Raw genomic sequence first — 23,116 nt, forward strand, 5'->3', positions numbered from 1 at the left:
AAGTGACAACTTTTAGCAAAGTAGAACCTTGAGGTCACCTTAACATACAGACAGCTATTATTAGCTGGGTTTTCAGAGCAGACTTGGATTAATACTAGTGTGTCTGACATTGTTAAACTGGAAAGTAACAACTCAATTATGAAGCATCATTCAGTCTCCTGAACTTCCCTAAACTGCATTGTCTCTCATTTTAGAGGATTTGCTTCAAGGCAAAAAAACAGAGTCCAACATTGTTAGATACAGAAAGATGAAACAGATAATTCTGATTTGAGCAAAATTTTAAAGCTTTTATACAAGCAAAATAAATAAAATAAATGCAAGTAGGATAAAAAGAGAAGCTGGGGATTGGGAAAAAAAAATTTCTACCTAAAGTTCTAAAACTTTACTTGGCTCTGAATCCTAGCTCAAATCCCAGTGTTAACTTGAAAGGATGACACACTAAATGTGTGCTAGATAAACATGGCCCAGAATGAATGCTCTTTGCTCTGGGGTCTGTAGTTCATACTTGAAATGTAATAACTGACTGAGCTTTCTGTAGGAAGATTAATGAGGATCTACAATTAGTAATACTTTCTTCCATCTAGAATATCTGAGCTGGTCTCCCTGATGACTGATTGAGTGGCATGAAGGGGCTATGGAATACAGTCTGTGAATCACCAGAGGTAGCACAGTATAAAGAAAAGGGTTCTGGCCAAAGGACCTTTGCATGAATACTGACTGTGTCACTACCCAAAGGTGAACAAGTCACTTACACTCTCTGGACCTCAGTTTCTTCATCTGTAAAATGCCTCAGAAGCAGGTAGGTAATATATTGGGGAGAGTACTGGGCCTGGAATCAAGAAGACACCGCTTCCTGAATTCAGATCCAGCCTCAGACACTTACCAAGTTTTGTTATCCTGAGCAAGTCACTTGAGCTTGTTTGCTTCAGTTTCCTCATCTATAAAATGAGCTGGAGAAGAAAATGGCAAACGCTTTGCCAAGAAAATCCCAAATGGGGTCACAAAAGGTCAGACATTATTAAAAACAATTGAACAATAAAAAATGAGGAGGATGGCCTTTAATACCCTTTTATAGCTTTAAATTTCCCATGTGGCACCGGAGAAATAGCAATGATTCAAATTTTAACTCTAACCTTGGGCATGTCAGCCTCAGATTCTTTTTCTCAAAACTATAATCTCCACCACCATCTCTCCATGCTTATTACCTATGCTATCGTGGATAATCACCTAATGTTCCTTCTGATTCTAAAGCTAGCATCTCTAAACTGAGACCTGTTTCTTTCATTAGCAATATGCTCTAATGAATGGACCTAACCAACTTCAACTACTGAGGTCAGGCCAAATGCCATAAAGAACCCAGGTAATTCTCTGGAGAAGTGAATGCTAAATATTATCATTCTCATCAGCAAGAATTTTTGTCTGTCTGTTTTCTTGCATTTGCAGTCTTAATTCCTAACTTTCCCCTAGTAGATTACTTCAGAAGAATTTTTGTTTTCTGTTTTCTTGCATTAGGAGTCTTCATTCCTAACTTTCCCCTGGTAGATCACTTCAGATTTCTGGCATCATCGCTTTCAGGAGATCAAGATCAGTAAACAAATTCAGGTATTCTTAACCCTGAGTTTGCAAATTTGTTTTAATAATTTGGTAGTTGTATTTTAATAGAATCTATTTCCTTTATAATCCTATGAAATTTTGTTTTGCACATTTTGGAAATTGTTTTCTCAGATGATCCACAGGCTTTACCAAACTCATACAATTAAAGAATAAGAGACAATAAAGAGGAAGAAATATTCTGTTGTTCAAAGTTTTTCATGATATTGGAATCAGCTTGTTCACTCTCAACTCAGGGACAATTCTGGGATGTTTAATTACTCTCCTATAAACATTGAAAAAAGGATTCTTTTTCCTTTTTTCTATATGTAGAAACTGTCAACAGTTATAGGCTTGACCCAACTCCTACAGCTGGTTTAGGGCCTCCTGGGGCCTCAGGAAGGGAGTCATCCAGGAGAGAGTTATTTCAAAGGGGGGCAGGAGGTCCACTGTCAGAAGGAGGGCCAACAGTACCACCAGAATAAATCAAATTTTTCCCTAAACTGGCTTGGACCATTTCTTTGTTCTGATCTAGGTCCCCAGTTCCTTTCCATCCACCAACTCTTTGCTATTTATCATTTTATCCAGGAGAAACTGAAAATTTGCTAAGATGCTGCCTGCAAGCCAGCTTTCTGGTGCCATTTGCTTTTATTCATTTCAGACCACACAGATACTGAAAAATGGATGGGGAAACAAAGAGCACGGTTAAGTACTACATTACTCTTGGTTACATGGGTTCCTTGGGCTGCCTGTTTTTGAAAAGACATAACCAGAGGCAATCTGAGGATTGGGGGAAGTGTTCACCAGAGAACTAGGGCTAGAGGCAGGAAGGCATAAGTTCAAATACATGCATCAAAACATGGGCAGCTAGATGGTGTCATAGATGGCATGCCAAATTTGGAATAAACCAGACAAGTTTGAATACTGATTCAGTTACTTAACAGTTCTATGACCACTTCATAATTTCAGGGTCTCGGTTTCTTAGTATGTAAAATGAAGATGTTAATAGCACCTGTCTCACAAAGTTGTTGAAAGAATCAAATAATACATGAAAAGCTTATAAGTTTTATCTATTAATACTACTTAAGACCCTTATTTTTAGATTCATTGAGAACAAGATACAACCCAAGGCTTCCCAATTTTTTTCATCACTATACTCCCCAGTTTTCAGTAAACCTTTCTATGTCCTCTATTCAATGTGAAAGGAAATAAATTTACCATGTAATATATTGGAAACTAAAAAAAATTAGCTAATTGCAAGAATACGGCAGCTATCCTAATAGATATGACACTAAGCCTGGAGTCAGAAAGCCCTGTGTTCAAATCTGACCTCGGAGGCTAGCTGTGTTATCCTGGGCAAGTTACTTAAACTTGTTTGCCTCAGATTCCTCCTCTATAAAATGAACTGGAAAAGGAAATGACTAACTACTCTAGTTTTTTGGATTTTTTTTTTTTTTTTTTTTTTGCCAAGAAACCCCCAAATGGGGTCACAAAGAGTTGGACATGACTGAACAACAGTTTTAATAGTATAACATATTTATGAAATATTTGCATACTCACTTGACAACCTCTTCTTACCCACAGTAATAACTGACTTAACTTCTTTCACAATTAGACAGCCCAATAAAATTATAAGTTATAAACATTGTGATCTCCCCAGGTGAAAGTTCTCACAACATGATATAAACAGCTCTTTTATAACTAATAGAGCACCAAATGTGGATGTGAGTTTTGAGCACAGTGAATTACTGAGGTACAGTGGAATACTGATGAAGAGCAGAAAAAACAAACAAACAAACAAACAACATTCTGCCTTAGTTTCCTAACTGTAAAATTAAAGACATTAAAAAATAAGACACTTTTGCTCCAGCTCCAGTTTTGTTTTAAGGCTCAAAGGAGATCACAGATTTTGAATCAGAAAAGAGCTTATAGGTCTGCTAGTACAACCTTCTTATCTTCAAGATAAGGAACCTGAGTGCCATTTAATTAAGTTGCTAAAGATCATGTATATAAATTGCTTAAGATCGTGTATATAAAGAATGACATAACATGTTATAGTGCACCATTATGTGATGTCATGTTATACTATGTTACATTAGCTTATATTATGTGCTGAAATGGGATAGGATGAGATGAGATAGAATGGGATGAGAGGAGATGAGAATGAAAAGGATGCTTTTATGTTGTGTTGTGTTGTGTCAAATATTGTTAAATAATGTTATATAAGGTTAGGTCACAAGTGGTGTTGGGATGCAGTGGGATAGGATAGGATAAAAGAAGGGATGATGGGATGTTTTGCTACATTGTTTTGTGTCAAATGTTATGTTATATTATGTTACATTAGGTGTTGGGAAGAGAGAGAATGGAAGGGATATGATAGAATGAGATGAGATGAGAGGGATGTTTTGATACACTCTATTGTGTCAAATGTTATGTTATGCTATATAATGTTATATTATCATATCTTCCTTTCTATAAAGTACAATTTAAACTTAAGTTCTTTCTTTTCCCTTCCTTCTCACAAAGCTCAAAGGTCAAAAGTAAGACCTGGAAAAGGAAATTCAGATGGGAATGTAGTCATAAAATTTAACAGTTCAAGCGTGATTATAGCCACTAGTTGTGTACTGCTTAGAAGCAGTGGAAATTAAATTACTTTCATTTTTCAACTTTCACATCAGGCAGCCTAGCATACTAAATTGGGCTTGTAGCCAAGAAGATCTAGGTTCAAGCTCTGCCTCTGACATATAATGGCTGTGTAATCCCAACCAAGTCCTTTAACCTTTAATCTCCTTAATTAAAACAATAATAGAAACATTCTAATGAAATACAAGAGAGTTCCTATTCCTCATTTCTCTCTGTGTATCACTTCTCATTTGTTTTACTTTAAGCCAAGTGATTTTATAGAACCTTTAAATTCTTAATACCTTTCACAGACAAGGAAACAGAAAATCAGAGAGGTTGAATAATTTGTCAAGGTTACTGGCACTTTAGGTTACTTTGCTCATTACTGGCAGAATCAGAATGAGAACCCATTTCCAGACTCTTATTACCTAAAATTCTCATCATAACAAATACTTTGTGTAGAAATTAACCATCATTTCTCATAGTCAGAGATGCCATAGGTTTTTTTTTTTAATGTTTTTTAAGTTTCAAAATAATAGCTGCTTATCAAAGAGGGTTCTTCATTCATGCCCTTGCCTATGTTTATTATAATTGATTCATCCAGAACAAATTCATATATTAACTATCTTAAAGGTACAGTGGGTATTCCTCGTTGATAGGGATTGCTTCATTCTTTGTATTTGTACCATACAATTGTTTAGCATATAGGAAGCACATAATTAATACTTTTTGAATGATTGGCTTATTGAGACTTTAGAAGACCTGGCTCAAATCCTGTCGCTGCCATTTACTACTAGTGTGAGCTTGGGCAAGTAATTTTATTTCTATGGCCCCCTCTATGTTCTCATCTGTAAAATGAAGAGATTATGCTCTGTGATCTCAAAATTCCCTTCCATTTTCATTTTGATGAAAATAGTTCAGTGACTTCCATGATCTGACAAAGACAGAACTAGGAAAACAATAGGACAGGATAATAAAAATGCAAATGTAAAGAAAAACCATCACAATAATCAAAATTGAATGTTGAAAAATTATGATCCAATCATTCTGGAGAACAATTTGGAACTGCTCCTAAAAGGTTAGAAAACTGTGCATGCCCTTTGATCCAGCAGAGTTACCACTAGGTCTGTATCCCAAAGAAATAATAAGAGAGGGAAAAGGACTCACATGTGCAAAAATGTAAAAGCTCTTTTTGTGGTAGCAAAGAATTGGAAAAAGAATAGATGCCCATCAACTGGAGAATGGCTGAAAAAGTTGTCTATATGAAGGTAATGGAATATTACTGTTCTATAAAAATGATGAACAAGCTGATTATAGAAAAGCCTGGAAAGATTTATATGAACTGATGCTGAACAAAACAAGCAGAATCAATAAAATGTAGACAGGAAAAGCAAGAATGTGCAATGATCAACTGTGAAAGACAGTTCAGTGATTCAAGGTAACCCCAATAAATTCTGGACAGAAAATACCATCTGCATCCAAAAAAAGAACTATGGAGATTTTAATGTAAATCAACACATGCTATGTTCTTCTTTTTTTCTGGGAGTTTTTCCTCCCGTGCTTTTTTCCTTTTGTTCCAATTTTTCTCTCCCAATGTGATTCATAAGTGTATTGAAAGTAATATACAATAAACTTTTTAAAAGAATATGTATAGTTTCCCTCTATAGTCAAATGTGATAGTGGTGGTAGTTTTGCTGTTAAGTAATCCCTTTCTAATTTATTTTATCACTTGAATAATTTCAAATGACTAAAGACAGTTGAAAATTGTGTAATATCTTCTTCCTGAATGATTGAAAAGATATGTTATAGAAAATTGTTAAAGTTTGCCTGTTCAAACTTTCTTTTATCAACGATAAAGACATAAATAAACTATATATACAAAAACAATTAAAAATAACTGGCATGACAAGGTAGCCTTTATTTCTACTGTCTAAAATGCTTTTTTTTTTCATAATAAAAAAGACAAAAGAGAAAAAAAAAATTGTTACTAACCTTGGCTCCTAAAAAGAGATGAGAAGAAATCACCTTTGAAAAGTGGAAGGCAGGAGTGCCAGGTCCATGAGTATGTAATATATATAATATTCAAGATATTTTTCAATGTGTTGATAAGTTTTGATAAATTGTTTTTTTCCTCTTTTTCTTTGTAAAAATATTAGAAATGGTGACTGGGGAAGGGACTGGGGTGGGTGGGTGGAATACAGGTTACATCAAAACAAAAGTATGACTAAATAATGGTTCAGTGAAAACTGACCTTAAATGAATTGGAAATTAATTTTTAAGCTTGGCTTATTTATTTTATGAATGAGAAAATTAAGATACAAGAGTTAAAATAACCTAATAACCTAAGTTCAGAGCATCTGAGTGGCAGCAGCTGGATTTGAATTCAGGTCTTTATGATGCAGTTAAGAGTCCAACTAGCTAGAGCAATAGATAGAGTGCTGGGCCTGGAGTCAAGAAAACCTAAGTTCGAATCTGATCTCAGACACTATTAGCTGTATAACCTGGACAAGTCACTTAATCCTATTTACCTCAGTTTCCTCACCTGTAAAATGAGACGGAGAAGGAAATGTCAAAACACTCCTCTATCTTTGTCAAGAAAATCTCAAAAGGATTCTAAAGAGTTGGACATGACTTGAAAACAACTGATCACTAACAAAACTTTATGATGCCAAATCAAACAATTATTCCATAACTTACAATATGTTTTAAACCAATTACCACAAAAGGATTTATGACAACTATCAGATTTACATGTCAAATATTTTGAGAATGATCTTTACAAAAAAACAAACAATCCTTACTTATCTCAGGCTAGACAATTAGAGGGGAGGGGCAGATACCAGAAGATTAACAAAGTCAAAGATTTTGATTTCAAAGTCCATCCTATTTCTTTCTACACCCAATTCTCTTCCAAGAATGAGTCCAGTGAAGTGAGAAAGTTAGATCTTCATGTTGCCACTCTAGTCATACTAGCTGCTATGGTGTAAAATAATACTAGAGAATAGGAATTATAAAGTATCCCAAATGTTTCTTCAATTTGTCCACTAAATTGAACCAGCAATATTGGAAGACTGAGTGTAAGAAAATTAAAGGCAGCTGCTTATGATTTATATGTTTAGAGAGGGAGGGAAGAGTAAAAGATCTTTCAGGAGGCAGCCTTGTATTAGTAGCAAGAAAACCTAGGGGAAAAAGGGGAGAAAGAAAACTTGCATATTGTCCAGTAAAGAGACAAAGCAAAACATACAAAATGTCTTCCATTACATGAAAGACAAAGAAAAATTAAGTACCGGGAAAGCAGCTGACCCAGTAAACTTTATTCATTTGAGAGAAGAAAAGACTGGCCAGAGTCATCATTTCTCCTTGATGTTTATCTAACTTTTCATGGCTCTCTTCCTGTCTCTATCTCTTGAATCTTTGTCTCTGTCTCTCTTTGGGTCTCTTTTCCTCTGTCTCTGTGTCTCTGTGTCTCTCTCTCTCTTTCTCTCTGTATGTGTGTGTGTTTGATTCTGTTTCTGTCTTTGTCCCACTTTCCTTTCATCTCTCCCTGTCTCTCTGTGTGTCTCTTTGTGTATCTGTCTTTACCTCTCTGTCTCTGTGTGTATCTCTTCTACCTTCTGTCTCTCCCTGTGTATGTGTCTCTATTTCCCTCTGTTTTTATTTCTCTCAATATGTATCTTCTCTCTGTCTCTCTATTTCTCTTTCTCTGTCTCCGTCTCTGTCTCTCTCAAGAACAAAAATTCTTAGATTTGAGTCATGACCCATAAGGAGTCACATAACTGAATGTGGGGGCTACAAAATTAAAATTTCTCATCAATAAATGGTTGGTTTGTATACTGATATTCCTATAGACACAGGGTTACCTAAAAATTTCTTGAGTGAAAAAAAGTTGAAAATGTTCTAAGGGTGACTTCAGAAAAGTCTGTAAAGACAAGAACTGTTGCTGATCAAAGTGAACAGAATCAAGAGAACACTGTATATAGTAACAAGAAGATTATGTGATGATAAACTGTGATAGACTTGGCTCTTTTCAACAATGAGGTGATTCAAAAATATTCCAATAGACTTGGGATGGAAAGAACTATCTGCATCCAGAGAGAGAACTACAGAGAATGAATGCAGAACAAAGCATAGTATTTTCACCTTTTTTTCTTTTAATGTTGTTTTCTTTCTTGTGATGTTTCCCCTTTTGATCTGATTTTTCTTGCACAGCATGACAAATATGGAATTGTTTTTTTCTTATTGTACATGTACATATACATGTTACTATATTGACTGCTTGCTATTTGGGGGAGGTAAGAGCAGAGAGGAGAGAGGAGAAGAAAAATTTGGAACACAAGGTTTTTGCAAAGGGGAATGTTGAAAACTATCTTTGCATATATTTGAAAAAATAAAAGAAGGAGCAGGAGAAGGAAAGAGCGGCTGTAAGGAAGAAGAAGAGAAGTAGGAAGAGGAGAAAGAAAAGGAGGAGATGGAGGAGGAGGAAGAGGAGCAAGAGAAACTCTGCTCTAAAATAGGATTGGAACTTTAGTCCTACCTCTTTATTTTAGAAGAACACTTAAATACAAGTTTAGAGCCAGGATTCAAACCCAGGTCTCCTCAAAAAAAAATCTTTGTTGCTGGATTAATAGTTGTTTCTAGAGTCTCAATTTTTCCAGGATTAATCCATGTGAGATAGGAAGAGTGGGCTTGAAGACTTGGATTCAAATTCTGCTTCTGACTTATACTGGTTGTGTAACCCTGGGTAGCTTAAAAACTATTTGAGTACTATCCATAGAAAGTAACTATTTGAGACTATCCATAAAAGAAAAACTGTAGAGCTGTATTGGGCTTCCAGATATTTCCTTATCGGGGGTGTGCTAGTAAATGTTTAACAATGGGAAAAATGGGTTCACTTAAATTTAATCTACATTGTAAATATTTTCTCTATCACATTCTTAAGTCTAGACAATTAACAAAGCAGTAAATCAACTTGTGATTTATAGGATATGCCAATTTCTGAAGTGTAAATGATTCCTGATTACGCAGAAAATTTAACAATCAGCTACAACTCAGTCCTACTGATACCAAAGAGATCACAGCTCCTGTCATTATTTCCTAGAACAAAGCTTCTTAAACTCTGTGTTGAGATACGATATAGGTCACATAACTGAATGAGGTCTCGAAAAATTTGACAGCACTAAAAGGTATCAAATATTCTGCCAAGATTTAAATTTTATGTAAAAATAAACAAGCACATCTATCTTATTAGTATACAGATTTGCTTTCATCTTTAATAGTAAAATTATAGTCTATCAAAGAATTGTTTTTGTAAAAATAAATTTTTATGATTTATTATCAGTAAATGTTTGATTTGTATGTCTGTTTTATATAGATTTTATATACCTCATAGGATTGTGTAAAAATTTCTTGGGTGAAAAGGTGTGATAAGTAGAAAAAAGTTTAAGAAACCCTGACTTTAGAATACAGGTAGGCACAAAGAGCTAATGAAAAAGGAATTGACCCTCTGTAGTGAACTGCCCAGGATGGAAACCAGTCCATGGGATACCATTGTCTGTGAGGGTTTCTGGGCCAAGGGATACATTGGGGTGGGGGGGAAGGGAGTGTAATTCTGTCTACTGTACATTGTCAAAAACATTCGATTTTGAATGATCTACATATCCTCCTCTGGTTTCAGGATATTCTTTTATTGGAAACGGTTTCATTCATCAATTCCAGGTAGATACTTGACTATGATGGAAAATAATGAATGAACCAATTTGAATAAAATATGAAGTTCTCTGGATCCATACACTCAATCTCATACCAAATACCACTGACCTTCATGCAACAGTGTTTGCTTTGGTTGGTTGGAGAGTGGGATGGGAAGAAGTTAGATGTTAGATAGCGTGGTATTCTTAAATTAAGGACCAAAATGGGGGAAGAAAATAGTTCTGGCAGAAAATGGCATCCTGTTTATTGTGAAGGATCTGTGCAAAGAGGAATGAGAACATGGAAGAGGAGTGTGCAAAGCTGAAATTTAGAAACAGTCTCTTTGGGAAGTCATTTAGGGTGATGGAAAGATTTTCAAAGTAACTATATTTTATGAAAAAAGTTGGATTACAACTAGCCCTCCCAATTCAATAAAACAAAACACATTTTAGCAACTTAATTGAGTTGGATCAGGCCTTCCTCTTGCCATATGGATGTTTTCCTTGTTTTCTATGACATTTAGTATACTGTTAGCATGGAAATTTCAAAATCTTGGAAGGGTCTAACCAGTTTTAAGCCATTATAAGTCAGCATTACTAAAAGCTATGTGCCATTTTGCGGTTATTAGTTGAGTATATTCCCCATTGTCATTCTTCTGCCTCTTCTGGTGGATGGTTCTCCATACCTGGAACACCACAATACCTGACATAGAGTAGGTTTAATAAATTCTAGTGGATTGACAATGTCCTCTTGCATCAAAGATCAATTCAGATGCCCCCTCCTTAACATAAAGTTTTCCCTCATCCTGACTGTGATCTTCTATCTGTTCCTTCTCAAATATTTCTAAATTGTTTTGTCTAGATTTTTCCTTTGCCCTCACCACTTTCTACCTTTTACAAATGCCTTCTATTAGACTATAAACTTCTTAAGTTTAGAATTACAACCATGCCTTCCACATCTCAGGAGTTCAGGGTGTGACACCCCTACCATCTGAAAAAAATTGCATAAAATTTTTGGCTCTCCCTTTCTACCAGAGAATAATTCTGATTTTTTTCTTCTTTATCTTTTGCTGGGTTTTTACAGTACCTTATTGTAAAATTTGGGTTAAATATTTTGGCAAAGACTTTGAGTCATCTGCTGGCCTTTCCTTTGACAACTGCCAAATTCCAGAAAAATTCCTATTTAATGTCTTATGATAACCCATGATATACTGAAACGGTGATAAGGAAAGTCTCAGTATAGAAGGGATAACTGTGAGAAATGGATGGACATTTACTTGGTTTTCACGGTTATATAAATTAAATGGGAGAAAGGAAACTTAAATAAGAAAATTGAAACTCATAAGGACAACAAAAAATAACTAAAGCTGGAGGGTTATTTTCCCCCAAAAGAATGTAAGCTCCTTGGAAGCAGGAACTAACTTTTGTAATCAGAGGTAATGGCCTGAGATTTGAAAAGAATTCTTTCTTCTTTGCCCCATCTCTTCTCCATTATCTTCCTCCTACTAGAATGGAAGCTCCTTGGGAGCAGGGACTGCCTATGCAATGAGGGTTGTTATACTATACTTCTGTAACATCCAATTAATGAAGAATCAGGGGAGAGACTTGGCTTCAGGATAGGAAATAAAATGCTGCCTCTGGAGTTTCAAAGGTGTGTCTACTTACCAAGGCATCCATTCTTGCAAGAATGTAAAATAAATCTTTCCTCCATTCATCAGTGAGTCAGTGGAGTTCTAGGTAAGATATTTTGTTTCTCACAACTGAAGATTATTATGTATCTATCATTAGCACCTGGAAGACAATAGAAAGGAATCTGGGCCCAGACTATTAATAAGAGGAACTCCAGATGAGGAGACATCTTCTACCATTGAAAGTCAGCATTTTCTTATTCTGTAGAATCTTAACATTGCTTGAGTCACTAAGATGTGACATAACTTGCCCAGGGCACACATCTATTCTGTGTTAGAGTAATCACACTTGAATCCAGTCTCCATAACTCTAATGACTCCCTATTTGTATAGAAACTTCTTATATCTGATTCAGCTGTTTGGGATTTATTATAATTGATCCTTCCAAGACCAAATATAAAATTCTACTTAGATTTTTAGCTTTTCATACCTTGGCCTTTCCTATCTTTCCAGTCTTCTTATACTTTACCTCATTCATGTACTCAATTCCCCAGTAACACTGACCATGTTCTGTTCCTTGAACAAGACATTACATTCCTGACTTTGCCTTTTAATTGGTCATCCTCATACCTGGAAAGGTCCCTCTTCATCTCTGAATTCTGCTTTCTTCCCTGGCTTCCTTCAAGACCCAGCTAAACAGGATGCTCTCAGAAAAACCTGTAAAAGCTAATATGAACTGATGCAAAGTGAAATGAGTAGAATCAGGAGAACATTGTTCACAGTAACAGCAATATTATACAATATTTTATGAATGACTTAGCTCTTCTCAACAATACGCTGTGATACAAGACAACTCTGAAAGACTTAGGATGAAAAATGCTATGCATCCTCAGAGAAAGAACTAACGGAGTCTGAATACAGATCCAAGCATTTTTTTTTTGTTTGTTTTATTTTTCTTAAGGGTTTTGTCCATTTTCTCTCACAACATGACTAATAGGAAAATGTTTGACATGACTAGACATGTATAACCTATATCCAATTGCTTGCCTACTCAGTGAGGGGGAAGGGGGAAAGGGAGACAATTTGGAACTCAAAATTAAAAAAAAAAAATGTTAAAAATTGTAATCACATGTAATTGGGGGAAAATAAATACTATCCAAAAAAAAAAAAAGACCCATTTCAAATCCTACCTTCTGGAGAAGGTTTTTCCTATTCCCTCAACAGTACCACATTACCAATTTACCTTCTTTATATCTTGTACATACAGAGCTTTTTAGATGTTATCACCTCCATTAGGATGTAATATTCTTGAATACAGGGACTCCGGGTTGTTCTAGCAACAAGATACTCCACAAGAATGCTCCTGGCATCCTCAATGGCTATTCCCTCATGCCTGGAATGTTCTGCCTTCTTTGACCCAACTTCTGACCTCCCTGACTTCCTTTAAGTCTTAACTAAAATTCCACCTTCTGCAAGAAGCCTTTAATAACACTTCTTAATTCTAGTGCCTTTCCTCTGTTAATAATTTCCTATTTGATAGTTTGATCTGTATATATTTCTTTATATATTGTCTTCCCCCTTTAGATTGTAAACTCCTGGAAGGCAGGGTTTGTCTGTCTTTTTTCTCTTTTTGTATCCCCAGCACTTAGCAACTTGCCTGGTATAAGGTAGGCACTTAATCAATGTTTATTTTTTGATTGTTTGATGATTTTTTGCCTTTCTTTGTATCTCCAGAGCTTACCACAATGTCAGGTATATAGTAAGCATTTAATAAATGCCTGTTGACTAAAAGTCCAAGTTTTTCTTTTGATAAATGTATTAAGTTTATTTTGCAAAATAAATTTCCCTTCCTACTTGAGCAACTTAAAGACTACTCTACAGACAGTAAAAGGAATTTGCCTTGACATGTTTTCAGATCTTTTGTTTAAATGTTCTTCTAATCCTTTGACAGAGAATAAAATGCCCTTTCCTAATTTAATATCTATAGGAAAATTTCTTACCTTTCTAGTAATAATAATTCACATTAGGTAACATAGTGGTTTATATATCACATCTCATTTGAGTTTTATGAGAACCCTATTGTAAGCAGTTAAGATATGCTGGCCACTTTATAGCTCAACCAATTGGAGTTTTGCAAAAGGCTAAAAGATCATATAGCAAGAACTTTTGACACCAAGAGCAAGTGATTTCTGAGAACCACAAGTTTTGCTTTGTTTTTTTCCTTCCTGAAAATCTCTCAGAAACATCCTCCCAATGTGAAATAAAACAGCTTGATATAGTTAAGAATAAATGTAATCCAAAGACCTAACTTCTATTTATAAGAATACAAGCCATTCTCCAATTAATAAATGGTCAAAGGATATGAACAATTTTCAGATGAAGAAATTAAAGCCATATCAATTTATAAAAAAAAAAAAAAAAAAGATGCTCCAAGATCTAACTTCTAGTGGGGCCTGTGTGGATGACTAGTTTTATAACTTTGGATGAATCCCTTAAATTTCTCTGAGCCTTTGTTTCCTTATTTGTAAAATGGAGATAAAAATGGCCAAACTGCCCATTTCCAGGGGTTGTTGCAAGGATCCCACATGACACTGTATATAAGGCTCTAAGATTAGAAATGTCAGAGAAAGTATCAACTAGCACATGGCTAAGATTTTGGTTCCTCTAAGGGAGTTCCCCAAATCTCTAAAATCAGAAGTTCTCTCACTATCCCTAACTCTACAAGCATCATCTATAAAACTGAGTGCCTCCAAATCTAGGATAGATAGATAAGATGAATAGAGATTTAGAAAGATAGACTGATTCATGTCTATGTAGGGAAGAAGGGAGGGAGGGGAGAGAGACAGAGACAGAGAGAGAAAAGAAGAAGAAGAGAGAGAAATAAGGGGAGAATGAGACAGAGACAGAGACAGAAATGAAATGAGATTATTTTAAATGAAATATATGGGGAGCTGGATGATTTACAGTGAATATACTAAGTTGAATATGTTTATGTTGCATACATGCTATAAAAATATTCATAACATATAAAACATGTACACACTATATATATATATATACATACATACACTCATATACACATATATATGTATTAATACATATATATACTCAACTCTAATGAAATGTGTTCATATATTTTTTTGTTATTCAGTTGTTTCAGTCATGTACTACACTATATGACCCCATTTGAGGTTATCTTGGCAAAAATATTGGAGTGGTTTACCATTTTTTTCTCTAACTCATTTTACAGATGTGGAAACTGAGGTAAACAGAGTAAAGTGACTTGCCCATGGTGATTCAGCTAGTAAGTGTCTGAGGCTGGATTTGAACTCAGGAAAATGAGCTTTCCTGATTTCAGGCTACTGCACTACCTAGCTGCCCTATGCTTTACTTACACATACACATACACACACACACACACACACACACACACACATTATGTGTATTATATGTATTGGATACATTTATACATATATGTATTTACATATGTTCGTATTCATGTATGGAAAGTGCCTTGAAAGCCAAAGCTATATAGCTAAATAATCTTTAAACTTCATTAACACTTTGGGGACACCATATATATATATATATATATTTCATGTACTACACATACATATTCACATATATATTGCAAATAAATGCATTACATGTAGAGAGAAATAAAGTTTATTTATATTTCACAGGTACCCAACTTCAGCAGCATAGGCAGTATAGTTTTGTAGAAACTGCAACAAACAACATCAAAAATACGGCAAATCACTGAACTTCCCAATATTTTCCAAACAACTTTCTAGCATAAGACCATAAATTGCAGAGCAGGTGCCTACCTGCACTAGTAAATGGGGTTTCCTTACCTGGGACTTCCTGGGACTTCCCAGGGTCAATAAAATCACCAAAATCTCAATCTGAAAACTAAGAACAGACTTTCCTCGGAAGGCATGATAAACCTTTTTAAAATCATAAGACAATCAGACTATTTCAATAAATGTTTTTAAAACATAGAGAAAAAATACACAACTCAAAATATTTACATTTCTTCAAGCAATATTATAGCAATTATCCCATGTGTCATTATTAATAGTATAATTATTTGACACATAACTGGAAATGGTAAATTGGCAGTGCAATATACTGGATAAAAGGCTAGAACTGGAGTTTATAATTTATTCAGTCATTTTCCATTATGTTTAATTCTTTGTTGCTCCATTTGTTTTTTGTGATTGTTTGGTTTCTTTTGGATGTTTTAGTTGTTGTTGTTTTTTTTTTTTTTTTTTTTGCAAATATTAGAGCGGTTTGTCATGTCCTTCTCCAGCTCATTTTACAGAGGAGGAAACTGAGGCAAACAGGGTTAAATGACTTGTGTGAGGTGACACAGCTAATAAGTGGCTAAGGCAAAATTTGTACTCAGGAAGATGAGTCTTCCCGATTCCAGGCCCTAAGCATTACTAACTCTTCCTTCTCCCTTTTGACTTCTGCCTCCTCCCTCCATCCTTTTCCTTTCTTTTTTCTCCCTCTTTTCTTCTCCCCCTCCCTCTCCCTTCTCCTGCCTCTTTCCTCTATCCTCCTCTTCCTCCTTCTTCCTCCCTCCAGTCTCTTCTTACCTGCTTCTTCCCTCCTGCACCTAGCTCCTGCCTCCTGCCTCCTGCTTCCTGTCTCTGGCTTCAAGCCTCCTCCCTCTTATCTCCTCCCAGACACCAGCTGAGCAATCTTGACAAGTGCCTTAATCCCTATAGTCACTTTTTAGGACTTGTCTCCTGAGGCATAGATTGGTTATGATTTGCCTTTATGGATGAGGTCCCATACCAAGAGGTCCCCCACAGCGGTAAAAGCACAGATCCAGGTCCAGAAAACAATATGGCATATTGTGGAAATAATATGGAAGGAAGTTGGAAACCAGAGATCCTGAGCTCATCTGCTGGGTTCCAAAACTGGATTTGTTGCTCACTGACTGATCTTTAATAAACCCCATTCTCTAGAAGGCTACCTTCCTCTTGTAAAATAAAGGATTGAATTAAAATGTTCTCAGTAGCCCCAGCCAGTGCTAAATCTAACAATTATTTTAAATTCCTCCCATAAGAATTTCATCAAATGCATTCATCAAAACACATATGGACATTAAAGTTTTCTTACAGATTCAATTACATTGAAATCAATAAGTATGTATTAATATATGAGTACTTACTATGTGCCGGGCACTGTGCTAAGCCCTGAAGATACAAAGAAATATTAAAAACAAGAAGCTTATATTTTAACTGGTAAACAACATATAAATAACTATGTAATAATAATATAGCTCTAGGGCTCTAGAAAATCTTTGGGGAAAAAAGTATCTAATGTTATCTTCACAATAACCTTCAAAAGTGGGTGCTATAATTATTCTCCCTTTACCTATGAGGAAACTGAGGTAAATTATAATTAAGTAAAAGTACCTGAGACTAAATTTGAATTTAGGTCATTGTGACAACCGAGTATATGAACGAGTAGAGGAGATAGTTCAAATTATAACAGTATAAGCTAAAGAAGCATTGTGTTCTTTGTTTTATAAAGTACCTTAGGGGAAAGGATGATGAACAGGGATTTTAATTGCTTGAATGAGTATGATGGTATTCTGGCTCTGTGACCTTTATAGGATGTCACTTCACTGCTACCTGCCTCAGTTTCCTCATCTTTAATATGAAGGTCCTTAAAACACCCATCTAACAAGGTTCTAGTCTGGCGCCTAATGTATATAAAGGACTTTACAAATGTTAAAGAATCATAGAACTTTTAGTGATTGAGACTGGACCTGTGATTTCTTTAGTCCATAAGGCCTTTCATTGACTACAGAAATAAAAAATCTTTTAAATCAAAGGTATTTTAACCTTTTTCATGCACCATGGATAGATACCGTTTAGCACTATGGTGAAGCTTTCTCACAAAAAAATAAAGTTGTAAAAATTGCATCCATGTCTCAATTCACCTTGAAATCTATCAGGCCCCAAGTAAAGAATACTTGATTTAAATCAATGACTTAAACCTTAGAGGCAGAATCATTACCCTTAGCAAAGTGACATTGTATTTGTGGTACCAACCAGCCCCACACCTCAACGTCTGAAGCTTGCAACTGAATCGTGTCAGCCACTTATGCAATATTACAGAGGGACATTAATTAAAAAAAAAAAAAAAACTTTTGGGTTGGAGAGTTCGTCAGTGAAAAGGGGAAGACAATTTTTCCTCCTCTCCCCCTGTTTCTCCTTTGGAGATGTTCCACTTTATCTCATGCTAATTTCCACAGTGTTCCCTCTCTCAGTGGCAGGAATGTGCTATTACTAGGAGGATCCCAAAAGGAAACTTTGAAGGTCACTTCAGTCACTAGCCATGAATGCATCTATTCACCAAGGGCACTCCTCCGATTGGGCCACAAGCCCTTTACCACACCACTCAATTCCCCCAAGAAGCCACAAGCTTTTAACTTGTTCCTACAGGTCACATTTCTAAAATATTCAGCTGTCTCCAATGTCCCCAGCTAGCAGCATCCTGAGGCATTAACACCATGCAGCTTTTCAGGGTAGACTGACCTCTTTTTAGTTCCTAATGGAATTATGCCATTTAATCCTATACCCATAAAGGAGATTACAGAGCTCTCATTAATTCCACAAAGTGAGGATACAATTATATGGTGTAATGTCTATCAATAAGTCTGTCAACTAGCATTTGGTAAGTCTCTGCCAGGGGCCAAATACTATGCTAAGTGCTGGGATTCAAAAAAGAAAGAAAAGAAAGAAAGAAAGAAAGAAAGAAAGAAAGAAAGAAAGAAAGAAAGAAAGAAAGAAAGAAAGAAAGGAAGGAAGGAAGGAAGGAAGGAAGGAAGGAAGGAAGGAAGGAAGAAAGAAAGAAAAGGAAAAAGTGACTGGAGTCAGGAACCTGGTTTCAAATATTGAATTTGACTTATTTGAGGCTCATTTTCTTCACCTGCAAAATGAGGAAGAGGAAGGGACAATCTTTGAAGGCTTCCTTCGGCACTAAAGCTAGGTCAGTTTTGGAAATAAAATGTGGTACTGTGGAAAAAGAACCAGCTAGGTGGTGAAGTCAGAAGATTCATCTTCTTTAGATTCAAATCTGGCCTTGAACACATTAGCTGTATGAGCAAGTCATTTCACCTCATTTGCCTCAGTTTCCTCCTCTGTAAAATGAGCTGGAGAAGGAAATGACAAACTACTCCAGCATCTCTGCCAAGAAAACCCAACCATGAGTGAACAACAAAAATGAGGGAGGAGTGTCCATTAAGCAGACTGCCTCCAGTAGATCTGATATCCAACCTGTTTCCAACTACAGCGTTTAAATAAGCACATTTTAACCATTTTACCTTTCCCAGAAGCATCAGGATCTACCAGTCTAAGCAATGTTATTCTCATTCATATGAATGAGGATCTTCTACTCTGGGAAAGAATTTCTTAAATTAAGAGTTAGTCTATTTTTAAAACATCTTCTGGTCCAGCTAGGTGGCGCAGTGGCTAGACCGCTAGCCCTGGAATCCAGAGAAGCTAAATTCAAATCTGGCCAGAGACTAGTCACTTTCTAGTGGGATGACCCTGGGCCAGTCATTTAACCAAGATCGCTACACAAACAAAAACCCCAAAATAATACTAATTGAACCCTCCCTTCCTCTGTGCCACCTATTTCTACATTTCAATAACACCTCCCCAAAATGACCTAGTAGACGATTTAATCCTTTACCTTTAAGGAAACAGAACAGTAAAAGTTAGCTTCCTATGTCTCGATTTTTAAAACAAAATGCAATACAAGATGATTCTATTGTCCCTCGGCTACTCCCCACAGAAGTATCCTTTTGTCTTTAGATAGGACAGAATACTAGCCTAGACTGCCTCTGGATTAATGGACTCAGTATAGTCCCTAAACCCAGAATGAGCAGATTTTGAAGAAACCGTTGGGTTTCACAGTAAATCTCTTACCAAGTGTAATTTAAGCAGGAGGAATTAGTGTTTTTGTAGATTTCACGGATTATTGAAGCTCCCTTTTTAAAAAACGACTATTTATGAAAGAAAGGAGGAAAAAAAAAAACTTATTTGCTTCCAATATCCCTACTCAGGAACCTGGGATTGTAAACTCCTTAACAATCCTGGGGGCAAAAAGGGGACAATTAGAGAACATCTAGCCAGTCTTTTGGGGTGAGAAAGGAAAAGACAGCAAAGTAGTTCAAGTGAACTGTCTCAAGAATGGCTAGATACAAAGAAGACTCATTCAAAATAACGGCTCAGACGACTCCCTTTTAAATGCCTTCCAAGTTAAAAAAACAAAACAAAAGAGCCTTAAAGCTCTTCAACAATGATATGCATATGCAATCAACAAACATTTATTAACTTTCAACTACTATGTGTCAAGCATGCTGCTAGGGCTCTGGGTATACTCAATGTTACCTAAAATTAACAATCCGATACTTCTGTTAGAGAGCAGAAAGGCGGAATCGCAATTTATAGCGTGGCTGGTAGCGGGCGGGCCTTGGCATCAGGAAGCCAAGGGTTCAAGTCCGGGCCCTGATAGGCATTAGCTCAGTGACCACGGGCAAAATCACTTAATCCTTCTCTAAGGCTATAAATTACTCACGGATCTAGATAGGTGGAGGCAGTTTCTTAACACAGATACAATCACAGCTCCGACAAAAATAAATAGCATTTTATATTGTAATCTCAGGAACTCTGATTACACTTTTAAGTAACAAACACTTTCCTTGCCTTCCTCTTCCTTCCCAACCCCCCTCCGCCGCCCGCTCTGCCTGGTGTAGTAAGGTGGGGTGGGAATTCTTGGGCTAGTAAAAATAAGTAATGTTTGGCTTTCCTGGACAATGTCTCTCTCTCTCTCTCTCTCTCTCTCTCTCTCACACACACACACACACACACACACACAAACACTACTTATACAGATATCACAAAAAATACACCACAATTAGACATCACACAATTTATACCCATACCACAAGACATACATATGCCACAAAGAACGCACATATGTAATCAGACACCATACATCTTATACATATATCACAAAACCACACATATTACAGACACCTTATACAGATACCACAAAATCCAAATACCACAATCAGACACCACACACATATCACACAGAATTTATACCCATACCACAAGACATACATATACCACAAAGAACGCACACGTGTAATCAGACACCACACACCTTACACATATATCACCAAAACACACATATTACAGATACCTTACAGATACCACAAAATCCATATAACCACAGACACCACACACATCACACACAGAGTTTACACCCATACCACAAACCATGCATACGCCACAAAGAACACACACATGCATTCACAGACATAACACACACCTTACACACGTACCATAAGCAGACACCGCACACATCACTCATACACACAAAGACACACATCTCTCTAGCTCCTCAAAACTTCTCAAGGAACAATCAATTGCTTCCTGGGGCTGCTTCTCCCAGAGTCGGACTTGCAGATCTTCAGGAGAGCTGTATGATATCCTGTGCCGCAAAAGGCCAACCTTTTTCAGAAGTCCGAGAAAGAGAATCTGGGGCGCTACATGTACTGCTCTGCAGGCAGGCTGCTTTGGGAAGCTTCCGACGTGCTCGTACGTGGGAGTGTGCAAAGAAAGGTGGGAGTGTGCAAAGAAAGGTGGGAGTGTGCAAAGAAAGGTGTGCGAGTGCTTGCGGGCGTGTGTTTGTGTGAATGCATGTGTGTACATATGTTTGTTGCAGTTCGGGGATTTCGTTTCATAATCTGCCGGTATCCATGGGCAAATTTCCCCTCAGAAAAATCAACGTCTTTCAAGCTAACTTTTAAGGCTCTTTTGGAAAGATCGGAGAACGGAACTCCAATCTTTCAGAAAAAAAAAAAAAAAAAAAGCTATCTGACAATCCCATGTTCTTTTCCAAACTTACAAAAGGGACTTGCCTCGCCAATCAATCAATTAATCAATCACCACATACTCATCATTAAGCGCCTACTATGTGCCAGGAACGGTGCAAAGCGCCGGGGATGCAAATAGAAAGAATGCCACAATCTCAGCTCTCCCGGAGCTTCGGCTCTCGGTGCAATGTGCACATTCCAAGGCTCTCTCGCCTTTGGGTTCCTGAGCTAGGCACCCCCAGCCTTTTCTTCCTCCTCCTCCTCCTCTTTCTCCTCATCACCACTTTCTCCTGGGTGGTGGAGGAAAGGAGGAGCTCCAAATCTCTGCGGAGGTCGACGGGGTGCGCAGAATTCGCCCACCCCGGGGCACGGAGCCGCGCTCTCCGGAGCGCCCAAGCTCCAGCCCGGTTCCCCAGCCCAAAGGGGCGCGAGGCGCGGGGCGCGTCCTCTACTTACTTGTGTCTTCTTCATAAGGAACGACAGCACAGCAATCCAGCCCAGACAGCGGTGGGGAAACTCCGTTTAGCTGTTCTGTGGCTCCAGCATATTGCTCGTGGAGCGGCGGGCGGCGGCAGCTGCAGCGGAGGCAGCGGCGGCGGCTGCGGAGAAGCGGCGGGGGCAGCAGCGGCGGCGGTGGCGGCGGCGGCGGCGGCGGCGGCAGCAGCAGATTGTGCACGCATTGGGCAGCCCCGAGCGCTGCGCACTCAGCTCCTGCCAGGTTCGCTGCCCGCCCCCCTCCCGCGGCGCTCGCTCCTTCCCTCGCTAGCTTGCTGGCTCGCTCCGGCCGATCGCCCCGCGAGGCAGTAAATGAAGCCGGAGCCGGCGCGGGGCCAGCGCTTTTATAGCTCTACTCCGCCTGCTCCTACAGCAGCGGCGGCGGGAGCTGCAGGACGGGCTGGCGGGCGGGCGGGCAGGCAGGACACGCCTTCTTCCCTCTGGGAGCTTTGGAGAGGCGAGCGCAGCGGCAGCGAGCAGAGGAGGCTGGGTGGGAGGGGGGGGGGGGGGGGGGGGGGGAGGGCCGGGGGGGGGGGGGGGGGAGTAAAAAGAGGAGGAGGGAGGGCGGTAAGAACTCCAGTCAGTGCGAAATAAGTTGGACAAATTAGGCCAAGCTCATCTCCTTGCCAGCGAAGGTAACTCGATCTCATCTTCTTTGGGCAAGCACCGGCTGAAGGCTACCGGCGAACTAGCTGCGGGAAGGGAGAAGCAGTAAAATGACCAGAGCTGGCGCCCGTTGCTGCTGCTGCTACTGGGGCTGTCCCTGGGACTGCTGCTGGACCGAGAAGGAGCAGGGCGCAGGTTGCTGCCTCTTGACCTCGGCCCTACACGTCCTCCCCCGGGTTTTACCTCCAAACCTTACCTGTCACCTTTTGGGGACAGAAGATTTCGAGAAACGCCCCTGTTCACAGCTCGCCCACTTCAGGAACGTGCTCTTTTCTCTGGGGAGGGTGAAAGCTTCTCATACCTGCACCGAAAACTAGCAAAAGCCCTTTACTAATAATTTACTACTTTACTTAGTTCCTGGCTTACTAACACTCTAGGAAATGAATTTTAAATTCTTAGAGCTAAACAGACTTCCCAAGTCCTCCTAACTTGTCCCCCTTCTAGATTGCTGTCAGCCGGACCTAGATCTTCTCAATATGGTTTATGTATTAGAATCTGGCTTTTTCTTTTCTCTGGCT

At 38.0% G+C, this 23,116-nt stretch overlaps 1 protein-coding gene across 3 annotated transcripts in view; it reads right to left on the reverse strand.

The window, feature by feature from the left end:
* KITLG (KIT ligand) overlaps window positions 1-22,381 on the reverse strand; it is a 119,487-nt gene extending 97,106 nt beyond the window's left edge. For 2 of the 3 annotated variants that reach the window (XM_023504336.2, XM_031938816.1), the window contains exon 1: window positions 21,894-22,381. In XM_023504336.2, the coding sequence (XP_023360104.1) occupies window positions 21,894-21,908 (15 nt within the window). In that variant the 5' untranslated portion in view covers window positions 21,909-22,381. The remainder of the gene's footprint in view (window positions 1-21,893) is intronic. The other variant, XM_023504335.2, reaches the window with a different exon arrangement.
* Window positions 22,382-23,116: the final 735 nt, after the last annotated feature.

Source organism: Sarcophilus harrisii, chromosome 5 (genome assembly GCF_902635505.1).
Source record: "Sarcophilus harrisii chromosome 5, mSarHar1.11, whole genome shotgun sequence".
In the NCBI taxonomy this organism is placed as follows: domain Eukaryota; kingdom Metazoa; phylum Chordata; class Mammalia; order Dasyuromorphia; family Dasyuridae; genus Sarcophilus; species Sarcophilus harrisii.